The 17,564-nt window shown below is 37.9% G+C and overlaps 1 protein-coding gene across 4 annotated transcripts in view; it reads right to left on the bottom strand.

Moving 5' to 3' along the window:
* rhbdl3 (rhomboid, veinlet-like 3 (Drosophila)) overlaps positions 1 to 17,564 on the bottom strand; it is a 62,733-nt gene that overhangs the window by 20,011 nt on the left and 25,158 nt on the right. For 2 of the 4 annotated variants that reach the window (XM_024290138.2, XM_024290139.2), the window contains one exon: positions 6,363 to 6,521. The exons of the other annotated variants lie outside the window; for them this stretch is intronic. In XM_024290138.2, coding sequence (XP_024145906.1) covers positions 6,363 to 6,521 — 159 coding nt within the window. The remainder of the gene's footprint in view (positions 1 to 6,362; positions 6,522 to 17,564) is intronic. 4 annotated transcript variants of the gene reach the window in all.

The following is a 17,564-nucleotide window of genomic DNA, read 5'->3' as shown; positions in this document are numbered from 1 at the left end:
GGTGTGCTCTGAAGCACAGAAGTTTACATGGAAATGTAAGTAATGACTTCTTTATAAAACTGATATTGTTATGCTTTTTTTTTCCCTGAGCGCTGGCAGCTATGTGCTAATGTAGCTGACTGGCGACTATTGATGACATCATCAAGTCGTAGTAACATCCAAATTTGAAGACACTATTTTTCCATAACTTTCCCTTTGGAGGGCTCATTGTAGGGGAAGGGGAGGAATTTGAATTTGGCATAAGTGTTAACTTACATTTAAAGACCTAAATATTAGAATTAAAAAAGTCAAAACAAAGTCTGAAATATTTTTAAAATTTGCTTAAAAAGGGCTATTTAATGAATAAAAAACATATGTTCTTCACTTTCGCTTTATTTTGGAAGAACATTTTTTTTACTTTTATTTTTTTTTTTTTTTTATACAAACCATAGGTTTTGAAGTTAAATAAAAGTATGCATCATTTATTAAAAAAAAATACTTAAAAGGAATACCAAAAAAAGAAAATCAATGAATCAATACAGTGGGCTGAATCTTCCTTAATAAGACATTTAGTAACTCAGGAGGGTCGCCGTTTCTAGAAAACCCCTAAAGAAAAAAAAAAAGCCAATTATTTTCAGCCTTAATATCAAGCCCTTAAATCTGTGGGAAAGTGAATAGAGGTTACCATGGTCACTTCCAGGGTGCACAGCACTCACAAAACTCCCCCTGGCAGCCCAGCTCCATAAAGTCAGTCAATTCTTCTCCTAAAGTGACTGCAATTCCTCTCTTCTTTGTAAGACACAAAAGAAAGAAAAGTGTTCTGTGTGTTGACTCGCTGCCAAGTTGAGAAAAAGAAAAGGAGAGAAGACGTGACGGAGACAGATGACTGTGTAAGAGACAATTTTGCTATTTGATCAGCAACCCGAGAGACATTAGTGACAACCGCTGGAGAACTAAAAAATAAGAAGAGGGCATAAAAAAAGAAGCAGAACTTTATTAGATTCATCACGTTAATGTCACACAACAGGAGGTGAACACACTCATCTGATTTGCCAGAATGCACAATGTGGGAGGTCTGTGTAGCTAAAAAAATGCTTTACTTTTAAAACTATACCAACATATGCATGAAAACAGTAAAAGTAAGTAAAATATATGGATAAATGTGAGCAATAGTTTTTTTTATTCTTGCTTTACTGTCATTATTTGGATTTAAATTAAAAATGTCATGTCAAATGACAATGAGGTTACAGCTATGAAAGTACATTAATAAGTATTTATGACATATAGAGAATCAGGAAAACAGTGTCCGAAGTACGGTGGCTGTCTAGGTCCAGTTGTTGCGCTCCAAGCCAGGAGCCTATTCAGGCTGAGGAAACTCAGGGAAAATCAGAGCAAGATCACTTCAAAAGATGGCTCAAAGACTGGTTTCTGGTACTGGACCAGGGTCCACTTGAGTGTGTTCAGGGTGAAAATTTGTTCAGCGATAACGGGAGAAAAAAGTTCTGCTTTACTTTAACTGAACAGCATTAAGCGGTTTTTATCATTCTGACTTTATTGAACTTTTGATTTTTTTTTTTTAACTTATTGAATCTTTTTGCAAATTTAAAACCTATTATTAATTAACTTAAAGTGTATTGTCATAACGCAAACTTTATGTTCACAATATTTCAATTAAAAGTTAAAAATATTAATGTCCAGATTATATTTTTCTAAGAAATCTACTAAAATCCTTTTATTAAATTCTCATTTATATAAATTGTTAAACTGTTGTCTCACCTAAAACATATTTTTGGTAGATGTAAAACTCCAAAGTGAACAGAAATATGTGTTTTTCATGTATTTTCTGCCCCCTTAATAGACTGACATCTCTACCAGGCATCCACTGTCAGTCGTGACAGAGAAGGTGAATGCTAAAATCCAGATTACCAGCAGTAGGTGCCTGAGAAGTGAAATGTAATCAAAACTAACCAAAATCAAGTTAAACTGGAACAGTGACTCCACCAACCGAGGCTGACAGGAAATCAAATTTTCCAGCTGCAATAAAAACGCAGAAAAAAAGCGAGGCCACAGTTCATTCATGAGCCAAAGCGGCCACAGAGTGATGGATGGGCTGCCAGGTAAAAATCTGGTCTCCATGGTAGAGTCTGTGTTCATGTGACCAGGTCGCTTAAATCTGACAAATGTCCCTTCTGATATTAAATGCAGTTCATAAAATATTACACAAGATGCAAGAATGTGATAATGTTTCATACTACTGTAAAGAAAAAACACATTCCTCTTGATTTTAACCTTGATCTTTACACAAAAAATCTTTTCAATGCAGGAGCACAAAAAATAGACTTTCCTAATTAAATATTATTTTGTCCGGTTTTTGAAATAACATTTTGTTTATATTTTCTTGCTAATTTACAGAAAAAAACTATTAAAAATGCAATAAAGATTTATAAAAGCACATTGGAAAGGTTTAATATTTTTAACAACAACAAGCATCACAATGTCTGTTTTCTAACTTTATAATGCTCTTTCAGTGAAAACAGACAGTTGGACAAATCAAATAATGAAAATAAGGAGGTTTTGATGAAAATAATGAAAGGAAGAACAAAAATCTACGCATTTGTTGCAGTTTATAAAACTATAATAAAGAATTAAAGGTATTTGTAGTCATGGAAAAACTCAGGATCTGGTCTCTGGCTGGGGGCTGACTTGTAAAAGGTCACACTTTCACACCGTTGTCAGAAACGATGTTACTTTTGTGTTTCATATTTGATCAACGAAGACCTTATTCAGCCAACAGAATAAAAAAAAGTTGCACACTAACTTTTTTTATATTGAAACTTTTTTAAAAAGAGGGTGAATTCTCGAAAACCATCTGAAAAGCAGTTTTTACATCGTTTCACGTGTTGTAATTGTAAGTGTTTTAAAAATGCCTGGCTTTCTTTTAATCTATAATCTAATTTTGCCAGATCCATTTACTGCTGGTTTCCTAAGTTTGGATCTCCTGTTTGTCCGACTGAGTTTTCTCACCCGCCTCTATCCTGTGATACTGTATATTTTGGGCTCTCCTACTAATAACAGTAACAAAAATAGAGTATGGGAATGTGTCTGTGGATATTTCTGGAGATATAAAGGATCTATGGCCCAGTGTCACCCAAAGGCAGTGATAAGAAAGTAATACGTCACGGAGATATGTGTGAGATAGCTCAAATATAAGAACAGGAGGAGGACAAAAAAAGACAAAAAGGGAAATGTATCGTTAAGGAAGAAAGAAGGGAAGGAAATAATATGCTATGGTAATTAAGAAAACAAGAATGAAAAAGAGAACAAATGATCAGACAGTGATCAGAAAAAAAGCAACTCATACTGAAGCTACCAGGCATCTAACGTTAGAGATTTTTTGTGAGGAGTGATAGGTCAACAATAATTTCTGTTTAAACTTTCAAAAATAAAAATTCACTTTGAAACATATTTAGGTACAGCTTTTTCCATTTTATATTTGTAGAATAATTGTTCATTTCTGTCAATTTTTACCATAAGATTTTAAATAGCTTTTTGTTTTATTTTCTTTTTTTTCAAACTTTGACCAATCATGGAATCAGATTTAGTAGTGATAATTAGATGACGTCCCCTCTAATTCACTGGAGTGCCAAATGTTTGAAAATTAATCATGAAGGAGAAATGAATGCCCAACCAGAATTATATGCTGTGAAAAGCAAGATTCGTGAGATTTGGACTCAATGACATTTCGCACCAAGCCTCTTCCTACTATAGGTGGCGGGCATGCACTAGTAAACAGTAGAAAGAGAAAAAAAAGAAGCCCCTCCCTGCTTGTCTAGTGTGAACACCATATGCTACACGCATGTACAAAAACCCGCATTTACTACGTTCTTGAACGCATGCCACATGCCCCGGTGTGAATGTAGCTTCATTCTAACCATAACAGGGATGGCAGCTCTCCAAAATAATAATAACAATTTGGTGAGAGATATAATTTAACCAAACTAGTTATTTCCTGTATACTTCAATGTTAAATCATCCAACTTCAAAAAACAAAAGAAAAGCGGATTTCCAAAAACCTGCTTTGTATTTAATTTTTAGATTTTCCATTTGTGACAGCTGTGGGAGAAGAATTTCTTATGAAACTCATCATTTTGTGAATAAACTAATATGTGCACAAACAGGGTCATGAATTTCATAGACGCGACCATCAAATTCTCCGTTTTTCTCTCCTTTATTCGACGTAATCCATCAACTGTCAGGGTGTCGAGTAGCTCAGTTTCAGACAGGCAGGCTGTAATTCCCTGACCTAATATTATGATGAATAGGGATGACAGCAGAGCTAAAAACAACAATAATACAAGTCAATAAGCAAGTCATCATGTGACTTTGTCCATCTTTATCTAAGGGTGTCTTCAGACTGGAAAAGTCCATTGGTCCAGACCGAGTGTGGGCCGAGTCCTCAACCTTGCGTTTGGTCTGTATTCAGACTGGCATCCACTGGACATTTCTGTTTCAAGCTATAGCTTCCAGACAAAAAGACATGAATAAAGATCTCCTCAGTCATTGGCCAGGAATTATGAGGGCGGGGTAAAGGAATAAGAAGCAGAAATTATGGAAGTCCTAAACTTTGTTTGGATAGTTCCTTTATTCAAACTTTAGATTTCACTTACCAATTTTGAACGTCTGTGTTAAAGTCAGGTAGAACACTTGTTATTGCTACTTTGCTATGGTGGAGGCATGCTGCAAGGTGGTTACTGAGGAGACGTTGACTATGAAGGTATAATAGGACATCAAAACTGTCAGGAAAACAGTGTGAGAACCAAAGTTGTTTTAACAAGCCTGCATTCATCAGACCAAACTTCAATGAGTTGCTGTGTCTCATCGTTGCTTCATGTTTGTCTACGACTTTTCCTTTTCCTGTTTACATCCTGTAATACCCAGAGACGATAGCTGTTTTGGTCCAGTTGTTTCGCTCAGAGTACGAAGTCTATTCAGACCTAGGAAACTCAGACCAAACCGGACCTCAATCTGATTGGAAATGAATCAAGACCAGCTCGAAAGATGGATGCGAGAGTTCCTGGTTCCGAAGGGTCCATTCAGACTGAAAATGCGTTATTGAGGAACCAACTCTTTTTCACTTTAAGTAAACCAATGTGTCCAATCGGAATACAACCTTAATTGAATTTAAAAAAAAAGATATTGTTAAAACTTGGTGACAATAAATCTTAAAGATCTTAAATGTTGCATCTAAAAACAATGACATTATATGTATATGTATATATATATATTAATTTAATACTTTGACTTTCTGTTTGAAATGATAAAACCTACTTTTTCACCACAGAAGAATTTGATGCAGTTAACAAAATGTACATAAAAAAGCCCATTTCTACAGTCAGCAAAAGCTGAATGAGTAACTTGTGACACAGTCATGCTTTTATTTTTAAGGATTAAGGGTTAGTTAATCTAGAAAAAAATGATGGCACACATCCATGCTTTCTACTAACATTTATTAATTAATTAAAAGGTTTTCTTGAATGCTCCGACAAATCAAAATAGCTAAATTGTAAACAAAAACTTGCTTGAATTCATTTTATTTTTCATAGTTTCCTTAAGTGTGTAGATACTGTATAAACAAGTTTAGATTTAGGGTCAAATAAAGGTCGATGATGCACACGTCATGCCTTTCTGTTCCACTTCCAGCATTAAATCACGACCAGCGGAATTTCACATGACATGACGAGGGACAGAAGCCACAAAAAGTCCTCTATTGCTTTTTTTCAGCTCTTTATGAGCCTTTTACAAGCCTCATTCTTCGCCCACTGTATCAGACAAAGCTCCAAAGAACAACAGATACACAGAGGGAGAGAGGGGGGCTCGCACAAAGAATTCTCCACAGTCTGGACAGGCATGCTCGCCCCCTCCACCCAATCCCTCAGCCACCCAGTAGTTATTGTTAACCGCAGAAAAACTCCTAATCCAAGACCTCTACACACCGTCCCGGGCCTCGCTTCCCACGAGGAACAGGAGTGAGACAATAGATGAAAGGAAACGCAAAAGGCCAAGAGGCAACAAGTGCAGACGGAGGGGTTTGAGCGTGGACCATCAGCTGCAGAGTGACGGTGAAAACAGGAAGTAGGGCAAGATGAGCTGCAAGAGGGGAATATTAAATCATATACTGAAAAATTGTTGGGGTTAAACAAAAAAGGAATTCATGAAATGTAACCAGTCCTCACAGAGGTCATGCAGAACTTTTTTGATAATAGTCTAATGGCTTCTCCAGTCAATATCTATTATGTATTCTCTGTAGTACACAGGATTACCAGCATGTTGGTATTGCATGACTACATTTGGAGTTCATCAAAGTTAATCAAAAATAACCTCACCAGGTTGACAAAGTCCTGGTAGCAGATCTTTCCGTCTGCGTTTCCATCTGCAAGCGCCAGCAGGACCTCCAGTTTGTGAGGGTCGAGCTCGGAGCCATGGGCTTCCAGCAAGTCCTTGAATCGCTCTGTGCTGATAAAGCCGGAATTATCCGGGTCGTACTGCAAGTGAACAGGAAGAGGCGACAACACAATATCAATAAAAGGGTTTTATGAACGTCCACAGTTTTTCCTTGGCTTGAAGGAACATTTAAAAAATGTTCTACGTTCAAATCAAAAACAGGAAAAAAATGCAAATATTTTAAGAGCAGTTCATGCCACTGGTGACAAAAAGCCCAATTTAAAGTCCCACTCCAATCTTTTGATCTAGTGTAAATACGTTCCTAGTTGTCGTCTAATTATAATTGGGTCGTTTTTATCCAAAATTAGAACATTTATGTTGTTTTCTAGAACATAATTTCTGCAGAGGTCATAGAAATTTGCCTCTGAGTCATGGGTGGGACCGCTGGGGCAGAGCAACCCCGCCCCCTATTCCCTTCCCCGTTGCCGAGAGCTTGTAGCAGGGCGCTTGTGGCCCGCTCAGCGTATTTTCCATGTAAAAGAAAAAAAAAGCTCTTTTTCCAACAGTGTTTATCGTCTGCTCCTGTTTCTCAACAATTTGAATGATTTGGAGCTTATTTTTTTATATATATGTCCTCCATTATGGAAAAAAATGTTTCAAAAATCACTAAAAACAAGATTTACATCGGAGGGGGTTTTGAACAGCTGTGGATTTCAGGTTGTGGTGACAGTCATGTTAAGAGTCAGTACTAGATAACTAAAAGAAAGCAACACTTTCAGACATATCACACAAAACCATATAGTCTGACAAAAACTTCAGAAAAACTAGAACATTCAGGAGAAACATAATAGAAACAGTTTTTGCCTTTACTGCTTTTGCCTTACTTTAAGTGTCAGAAATAAAATCACAGAAAAACTGCACTTTCATATGTTTATGTTGTCTTAGGCTGAACAGTTCTTGTTATCAAGTAGTTATAAGTAGATTCTCCTTTGCAGCACTCAGATTTCAGAATGATAGTAGCTTGATGAATCAGGAACAAATTGTAATGGACTACAAAGGCTGACGTATACTCAGATCACCCCCCAAAAAACTTTATTTTCAACATTTACAACAACTTAAATTTTGTTTCTATGACTGTACAATCCTTATAATCTTCAGATTTGCAGTAATCTTGATATCCAGCATGTCAGAAAAGAATGTAAACAAAGGGATGTTGGGAAGTTAGTGCAGGCTTACTACGCGCCAAAACTCCCGCCCACAATTCAAAGGCCAATTTCAAACGAACTTCTGCTACTCTACAGAAACTATGTCCTTGAAAACTAAAGTTTTCAAGGACCGCTAGAAATGCTTTTAAAACAGACTAAAAGATTATTAAAGTGTGACTTTCATCAACAAAAATCAGGACTTTCAACAGTAATCCAAACATCACCAACTCAAAAATTAACTTGTCATATCAAACTCATGAATACACAACCATGGCTGTAATTATGTCATTGCACTGGCATAAGAAAAGGAAAAAAAAACTTCCCTGAAACAATAACTCCTTCAATGATTTGTAATCCAACAAGCACATGTACATATTTTATGCAAATGTACATAAGACATACATATAAGACATCTTTATGGAAATGTATCCTCCAGTTTACAAAAGAGACAACCAACCTTTTCTTGTGGCAGATCAGCTGGTTTCAGCCGTGGGCATTTTGTCATGTTTAAGTCCCATCAGACAGAATCCTCATCATCAGTGTGTGAGTGGATAACATGCTCAGTGTGCGGCTCGCTCACATTGTTTGTCCCAGACTGCGCAACCCTATTTCCAACCAGGACTAAAGGATTATGGTCCAATCCAAGACCCTCACCACATGCCAACTCTAAATCCCACCCCCCACCCTTACCAAAAAACCCCAATCAGTCTCTCATCACCCTTTCTACTCTCCAACCCCCCCTCACTACACTCATCTGTCACTTTCTCTCCCGACTATCCCTCTATCAATTGTAAAAGAGAGAGTTCAGTGACTGTTACCTCTTTGCACGTCACTCATAGACAGCCATAAATTATTTTACCCACACGCGTAAACGTACCCCCCTCCACTCCTCGCTCCACTTTGCAATGCCACAGGCTTCATAGCTGAGTGAACACTCTCTGAGGTCAACAGGCCGGCTGCTGGGCTGCAGATGCAGAGGGCTGCACGCACCCAACAATTGACCTCTGATGGCAATTTCATGCAAGGTTCGGCCGGACGCCTCCATCCTTCATGGAGAACGCTTCCTTTTGATGTGACTCCACAGTACCTCCCCTCCATCACAAACCAAAATTAAAAGTTAATTTTAACAGAAAACAATAAAATGTTAACTAAAGTCCCATTTTGATCATCTTTTGAGCTATTTTAAGAGTTCCCACTGGTCTTTTAGTTATGATTATGCCATTTTTAGCCAAAATTTTAAAAATCTGTGTTGTTTTCTAAGACATAGTTTCTGCAGAACAGCAGGAGCTCATCAGAAATTCACCTCTGTGTTGCAGGTGGGACGATGTAAGCCTTCTTCCCATAACCCCTTTGTTTACACTCTCCCGCTAGCTTACAGCCCCCGTAACCCACTACTAACATTACAGGTGCGACAAAAAATGGCGAGCAATATTAGAGCTATCCAGCCATACAGTTTAGAGTCAGATGACAGCTCAGAAGAGGAAAACAAAGATGTCCATGGATCTATTTGTCTACAAGTGGATGCATCAAAGCTACAAGCTTTTTCCATTTTTGCCTGCTCCTGATTTGCAACTATTTGAATAAAAAAAAATCAATAATCAGCTTAATTTTCTTTAAATGTGTTTATCATGAAAAAAATGCCACAAGAACATGTTAAAAATAACCAAAAAACAATTTTCATTGGAGCATTTTATCTGAAATGCAAGTGGGAGAACTTTAAGTGATGTCTTTTTTTACTCAGATATGTGTACATAAACATCCACCGAATTGGCAATTTTGGAAGTTTTTCCCAACTACATTTTCCTTCTTAAAACCTACTTTGCAAACAAACATGGAGACAAATCCCTGAGATTAAAGCGAGCATGCACACATGGACACACAAATCCTGACACAAAGCCATCCAGCATCCACAGGCAGGGTGATACTAAAGCCTTCTGAGCAGCCTCTCAGTGCTGAGGAGAAAAACAGCAGAAGGTGGTGGTGGTGGGGGCATGTATAAGGGGGGTGCTACAGGATGGAGGTGCAGATTGGACACAATGCAAGGGTTTTTTTGTTTGTTTTTTTCGTCTTCAACCTCATTTTCATGAATCTGAATATTAAGGGTGAAGCGGGTATGCTGCTTGTGCAGGTCACAGAGTTTTCCCAGAGTTCACATTTGCATAAAGAGCCAGGAGAAAGGAAATCAATATATCCAAAACATCTTATGAGTACATTCATAAAGCTATGTATGAAAGGACTAAACAAAACAACAACAAAGTACATGAAAGTGTCATCACAGGAGCAGTTTAGCTCTTGGCATCTTAAGAGAACAGCAGCCAGGAGGATGCTGGTAGTAAACCTCTTTTACAAGCCTCATGCTTGTAAAAACTACAAAAGCTGATTTTTCTGATCTACTCAAACTCATATCAGAGTAAGGGAGTTATTGGAGAAAATCTGCTGCACATTTAAGTCCAACTCCAATCATGTTTGATCTATTGTAAAAGTATTCCTAGTGGTCTTTTAGTTGCAAATATGCATTTTTTAGCCAAAATAAAAAACCATGTGCTGTTTTCTAGTTTGTGCTGCACAGCAGGAGCACATGCAAAACTTGTGCCAACAGTCCGTCGGCCCAGCCTCTGCTGATGTCCCATCATCCCTTTGTTTACACTTTCTCCCGCTAGCTTACAATCGCTCACAAACCCAACCCAACGTTAGCAACGCAACAAAAATGGAGAAAAAAATGTTGGAGCTATCCAGCCACATAACTCTGAACCAGCTCAGACAAGGAAAATCAAGATGTTCATGTTATTTATTGTCTTCAAGTGGATGCATCAAAATGGAGACTTTGACCTGCCCATTTCAGTTGCTACTTCACAATTGAGAGCTTTTTCAAACTGCTTCTGATTCGGCATGGTTAGAATAAATACTCAGAAATGCAGAATTTAGCTTAATTTTTATTTATGTCCTCCATTATGATAACATGCAACAAGAACAAGTTGAAAACACCAAAAACATCATTTTAATTTGTTTGTTAAAGACAAGCTCAGAGTAAGATGGAAGTAAAACAAATATTGGAATATATTAAAAGAAACAGATTCTTCTTTGTTTCATTACACTGATTTTCCCAATCTGTGCAAGCTTTAAACACAAATAAATTAGTAGATATTTTCCTTAGACACAAAAAAAAAAAAAAATCAAAAACATTTTTGCAATGCTACAACACATAACAGACATTCTCTGAATATCAGGCTTTGCTGGAAAAACAAGATGACAAAGTAGACTTGCATAGCATTGTCTTTATGGGTATGTGTGTGGTAATTAGCTTTGAACAATTTAGACTTTTCCTTCAAACAGAACTAAGTTTGTTCCTATTAAACGTCAAGAGCCCTGGTTGGGACCTTTCGGTGTGGAATCAGCAGGTTCTCCTTCTACATGTGTGAGTTTCATTTGGGCTTCCTCCTCCATCTCTGTATATCTGCTGGCATACACATCCACATAGTGTTTGTCAAGAAACCATGACACTGTTTTACCAACTCTTATTTTTGCTACAAAATTCCACACAAAGCTCAAGTGAAACATAATTGATGCAATTATACTTGTTCATTACTGCTGTTGTAAAACTGAGGGTTAACTACCACTTGTACATCAAAATTTCCTGCCTTCTTCATTTTGAAAGTCCAAGCGTTGTTGCCAAAACCCTTTTTTTAAGGGGGAATAAATGTCCTTTTTGTCTGTCTCAGTCTGTTTAAACTACAGGGGGCTAGAATCTGTAGCCATAATTATTGTACTTTTTCATTATTTCAGGAGCCAGGAGGAAAAAACAGCAAGTCTGATGAATAGATATACTATCCTCATCTAAGATATCAATTGAAACTACAAACTTGCACAGTTTTGCTCCAGTGCAGCCATATATTGACTGAAAGAAAGCATAACTAAGAAATTTTCAGCTGAGGTTTGCAAACAAAGCAGTAAGTTTCATGCACCACCAACCAAACGTTGCTCAAGCAACTGCTAACATGGGGAAAACAAAACCAATAGCATTAAATATATATATTTAATTATTATTTCTAAATTGCTTTACAGATATTTTAGAGTATAGCCTTAAGCTACATTCCCACCACTCTCAGCAATGTGCTTTCACGTCGCCACTTCCATTTAAAAGTCTATATAAAAAGCATCTTTAGGGCTTCGATGTTCAAAACTCTCGTGTTCGTGAGTCACCACACAAGTTTTTACATCAGTTTTTGGGCTCTACGAAAAAGATCTGTGGCCATTGAAAGTGTATTGAGATTAAAAACAGTTCAACTTTGACCAATCAAGGACTTGAATGAATTAATGAAATGGTTTATTTCAAACAATCAGGAATAATACGTAAACAAATCACATTGAATGGGTGGGAGGAAGCGAATTTATATAATCCCACCCTGGCCCAACCAAACCATTTTCTCTACATAAATTATCAATATCCGACTTGAATTTGTTAGTGACGGATGTAGTGTCCTTTTCAAAACACAGTACTGCCAACCGCTTGAAATTGATCAAGAAGGACAGAATAATAATTGAAGTTTGCACCCAGGCAGAATTATTTGTCACCAAGTTTTTCATATATCAGAATACTGCTGTGGAAGCTAAAGTCTGGAGCAAGATTCTGGATATTTGCACCACTTTGACATTTGGCATCAAGCCTCTTTAGTAGGTGGCGGACATTTGCTAGTAAACATTAGAATAAGAAGAAGAAGATGAAGAAGAAGAAGACCCAGCTTGTCCAATGTGGACATCATGGGCTAAAAGAATGTGGTTCTTGAACGTACGTCAAACGCTCGGTGTGAACATATCGTCAGTTCCGCCTATAATAGGACTTCTCACTGTTTTGTGTTTAAAAGAAAAAGCAAGAATATAAGAAAAACACCACTGACAAAGCAGGAAATGAGTCTTTCATTACAATAATATCTTGCAATTTCCCACAGAAAATGGTTAAGTTCTAAAATGTCATGTAATAGCAAGTGTGACGAATTCATTCAGCTGCGTGCGGTGTGACCTGTCTCATGGGGAGGCAATGACGTACAGACGCTTCTGTCCTTTCCTGTCCGCTGTTAAGTACTTAGAAGAGCGGAAGCACCCTGTAAATCTGCAGGAAGCAACATTAACGCGAGAATGAAAAATGGTTATTTGTGATGTCACAATTAAGATGAAAAAAATCTAGAGCAGGATAGCAGATAACTTGCTAAGAAAGGTGCTGGCTTTCTATATGATTCTACCTCAGTCTGTCTACAGAGCTGCTGTTTTGACGCAGATTGAAAATGACTCCCAGCTTGATCTGCTGAACAGCAGAGAAAAATAGATGTTATATGATGCCGCCTGTTCTCCAAAGGTCAAACATTCACATATCATTATCAAAATGATGCTTTTTTTTTTTTTGGTATTTTCAACTCAAAGGGGAATCCAGTTTCTAATGCGGGAATCAGAAACTTTACAACACTCTTATGTTAATTCTTTGGTGTTTGGACAGTGAAAATGATGTTCCCTGAGCTTCTTTTCTGTTGTTCAATGGTTTATCTTCCTTTATATATTCCTGTCCCTTCACTCATCATGTACATTCTATTTAGTGCATCACTGACTTTTTAGACCTCTCTTGCTGTCAAATTGAAACTTTCTCTTTTTGCTTTTTTTTTTTTAAGTATTTAGCTGGGCAGGTCTTTCATTCTTGAGCGCCCCCTACATCAATTTTCTGTCATCCAAAAGTTCTTTATTAAAAGAAAAAGAAAAAAATCAAAGCAAGCAATTAGACACAGTGTAGGAAAAAGCTCTGTAGTAACGTCCAACCTTTAGCCCCGGAGACAATAATTTCAGTTTTGTTTTTGTTTAATAGAATTAAGTTCTGAGACATCCAGTCATTAATGTCCTCAATGCATTTGCCAAGAGTCTGTACAGGGCCTGGTGTCAATGTAATATATATGTGTGTCATCTGCATAGCTATGGTAACTAATGTTGTTGTTCTTTATAACCTGGGCAGCGAAAGCATATGGATGTTAAATAGAAGTGGTCCCAGGATGGCGCCTTGGGGTGCTATATCACTCGAGCCCTTAAAATGCTTATAAAACAATTCTATCAGTCCAGATATCTATCGTCTCCATTGATCTAATTGTTATGACTTGTAAGCTTCATGTTCAATGCTCTACCAGACACGACCCGCTGCATTTACTGGAGGACTCTAGTTTGTGCCCTGTTGAGTGTTGAGACTGTATTTATCTTTTTTTTATTTATCTGTCCGTCTGTCCATCCATCTTTACATTTTGTTATCTATTATTCTATTGTTTTGTTGTTTTTGTGGATTTTTATTTATCTGTTTTGGGATTTTTTTTAATTTATTTTTTTAGTCATGTTTGAACTTTTTGGGGGGGAGCATTGCCCTCCCTTGCCCATGTTTATATCTGACCTTGGCGCCGGCCACAATTGATAGGGGATTAGAGGCATTTTTAATCTTCAAAGATTGGTCTGAACTCTGAGCAAAGACAATAAAGTTAGAGGAAATAATGGTTAGGCCTGAACGGTTATTGCTCACACTCTCAGAGACACATGAAAGCTCATGCAAAAGAGCACACGCTTCTCTAACCGATCCATCTCTATTTCAACATAAAGCCATTGTAAAACATTACAACTTCAGTACTTTCTGTCAACACAGATATGAAACAGTTAAAATAATTCTTAAAACTTTCTAATGGGAAATCTCGTTTTCCAGTGTGCAGCATGTGTCAAAAAATGAGTAAATTAAGCATAAATAGTGATTCAGCTCTGCAGCTGAGTGGTCAAGTCTGATCAGAAACAGCTGGACATTTTTTTTCACTTCCCAGACAAATCTGAATGCTTTGCAATTAGCCAGATTACATCCTAAAATGCATGACCTGCAAGGATTTGCTTGAGTGGAGTTGGTGCCAGTCACTGCAGGAAACCTGAAGGAGTGGGTCAGAGTTGTTTTAGCGTGAAGAGGACGCACTCAATACCAGGCAGGCGGTTTTGCAGTTATGCCTCATTAGTTTATGTTCACAATTACAAAAGAACCCATACGGTCTGCTTCCCTTCGCCTCCCCAGTATTGACTTGGCAGGGAGCAATTAGCAGTTCTAATAAAAAGCCAGCCTTGTTAAAGCTCATTACTCTCCCTGCTAATTACACTGAAGGAGGACAGGCAAAACCAGGGGCACCTCATTCACTCACCATCCCTCAGAAAACGCACTCTCACACATACACACTCGGCTTCTCATGTTAATCAGGCTTTTCATGTACTCCTGATACCAGGGGGTTTCTTGTGAAATATCATTCCCGTCTCCATGGCAGTTCATTTTTTTTCCTCCTTCAGCCTCACACATCCATTTGTCACAACAGCAGACGCACTTGAATGAGGACATTAGCAGAGCCAACGGCCACTGTAAGTGGTGTTGGAGCTGATCAGCGGCCCCACTGCCAGAGACCAGACTTGCCATCATTCAGAGGACTAGACTGACTGGAGGTGACGGCTTCACAGACTTTAAGTGGGAGAGCAAAACAGTCAGCTGACATGACACCGAACAAAATTTGTTGGTAAACAAAAGAAAATAACTGAGAAGTTGGTATCAGTGAGGTGTTAGCGTGAGTTAATTAAAACCAGATCAAATTAGAAAATAAGCCTTTTAACTACAACATTTGATTCAGACTCATAAATCAACCTATGAAACATTGTTTTACACTGTGAGACAAAGCTGGAGAAATCTAATTAAAACATGGGAAGAAGATGCAAACTCCACAAAGAAATGACCCAGCTAGGATTCAAACCAGAAACTTCCCACTTTGAGTTGGCACTGCTAACCACTACACCCCTGTGGACCCTTTACATTAAGCAAAGAAAAGTTCACTAATTTGTCTTCAGTGTCTTCATTCCAAAAGATCTGACTGTCTGTCAAGTAAAACATCACATTTCAGATCTTTTTTAAAATTCAATTTAACAGCTAATATGTTTTTTTCAGAATTTTAAAACTCAAAAAAGCTGGCTTTCAAAATAAAACACTAATTAAATGTGAATAATTTGCAACTGTGGTCAAATTTGACACAGAGTCAGCAAATACACGGCATTTTACATCCCTGAACTCCTTGTTAGTGTGACCAGTGTCAACCTTCAGCAAATATTTTGTTGCATGAGTTTTTTTATTTTAAATCAATCATTTATTTTTTATTTTCTCTTTTTGAATTTCTGTTTAAGTGTGGTCCATTATTAAGCCCTTTTAAGTTGACCTTGAGTTTCCAAAGATGCAACTGTATTTCAACATTTTAAAATGTAAGAATCAAAATTTAAAAAAAATTGGGGTTTAAAATCATTTTTCAATCCCAGATTTTTGTCACTCTGGAATTTTAGGAAATTTGCAAAACATCTCCTATTTAATAGATTAAAAATGACATCACAATAAAAAATAATCTCTAATTTGTCTATAATTATTAATTGTGATTAACACAATCATTTGACTTCCCTAGTAAAATTGTGACTCTTATTCATAATTCTACAAGTTTATTCTAGTAAAATTCTGACTTTTATTCCTTTATATTGCACTTTTATTCATAAAAAATATGACTTTTTTCTCATAAATGTACAAATTTATTCTCGTACAACTTTGTTCTCATTATTTTTTTTATGATGACCCTAATAATTATAGGATTGGGATGAATATTGAAAAAAAACATAGCAATAACTTGATGTTGTTACAGCTGTGCATCCAGATGTGTCTTTACTGCAGCCTGGTGCTAACAGCTCACTGTTCATTCCTGCACTTGTTGATGGCCTACCATTGAATAACAGGAAAAACACTGAATTCTTGAGTCAGGCAGTAAAGAAATCATTTACAAAGATAAAAAGCAAGGATTTTAGCATGATGGAAAAGAAGGTGCCAGTATTATAAGCTGAGGGTTTATTTCTTTCTACAGTCGGCTGATACTGATCCCGGCTATTATTAGGCAAAAGAAATGATGCCATCTAGAATGGCTGTGCAGCTGACAGTCCTTCAAAAGGTCTCAATGGAAAATTTAGACTAATTATGTGTAGACTTTAAAATGAACCGGAGATTGGCAAATCCAATACCCCCTCGCTCCTTCCAGTGAAATCCCTCCCGGTGCCACCCAGCAGCTCAGCGGCACGATGACAGCAGAGTGTGACAGGTTGCAGAAGGGAGGGACGTGGTGAGCCGCCATGGTTTCAGACCATTAATTACTCAGACATCAACCCTCCTGTCATGGAGGATTCTGCGGGAAAAGGTCAGCCGTCTGGCTCGCATAAGGACCAGCTCGCCATGCATGTCACGGCCCCCGCCGGCCCAACCACCACTCTCTGCCCACATCGCCACACTTCAGAGACATGACTAATGCCTCGACAAGACTTGTAGTAGCCCCCAAAATGCCACGGCGGTGTCTGGTAATGCAGCTATAAACAACCCTTGCTCAAAGTTCAGGGGTCCAGATTGGAAATGGGAGTGGAGCAGGACAGAGCAGAGGGACGCAGAGGGTCAACTGGTGCTAGAAAGTTTGGAACAAAACTCCTGTTTTTGGTTTAAGTCGGGGGTCGGCAACCTGCGGCTCCGGAGCCGCATGCGGCTCTTCAAGCACTCCCTTGCGGCTCAGTGGCGCTTTTTCAAAAATGTTTTGAAATTAATTTAAAATGTTGGAAGGAGATATATTGCAGCGATTTGGGTGGGAGCAGAGCCACAGATGACTGGTAGATTAAATCCAGACATCACTTGTGTCCCATACATTGTACGATCCCTCGTGATTGGAGTAAGAAGCGCACACGCAGGCCATGGAGACCGGTTGGTGTCAACATTTTGTCTACCATTTTTTTTAACAGTTCCGAACCACCGAACAGCCGACACTGTGAGGAGGGTCACTCATACACACACCACTCTCACTCATGGTGCCGGTAAAACACTCAAGTCCCATAATGCAA

Source organism: Oryzias melastigma, linkage group LG1 (genome assembly GCF_002922805.2).
Source record: "Oryzias melastigma strain HK-1 linkage group LG1, ASM292280v2, whole genome shotgun sequence".
Classification (NCBI taxonomy): domain Eukaryota; kingdom Metazoa; phylum Chordata; class Actinopteri; order Beloniformes; family Adrianichthyidae; genus Oryzias; species Oryzias melastigma.
This window is presented reverse-complemented; position numbering and strand designations above follow the sequence as displayed.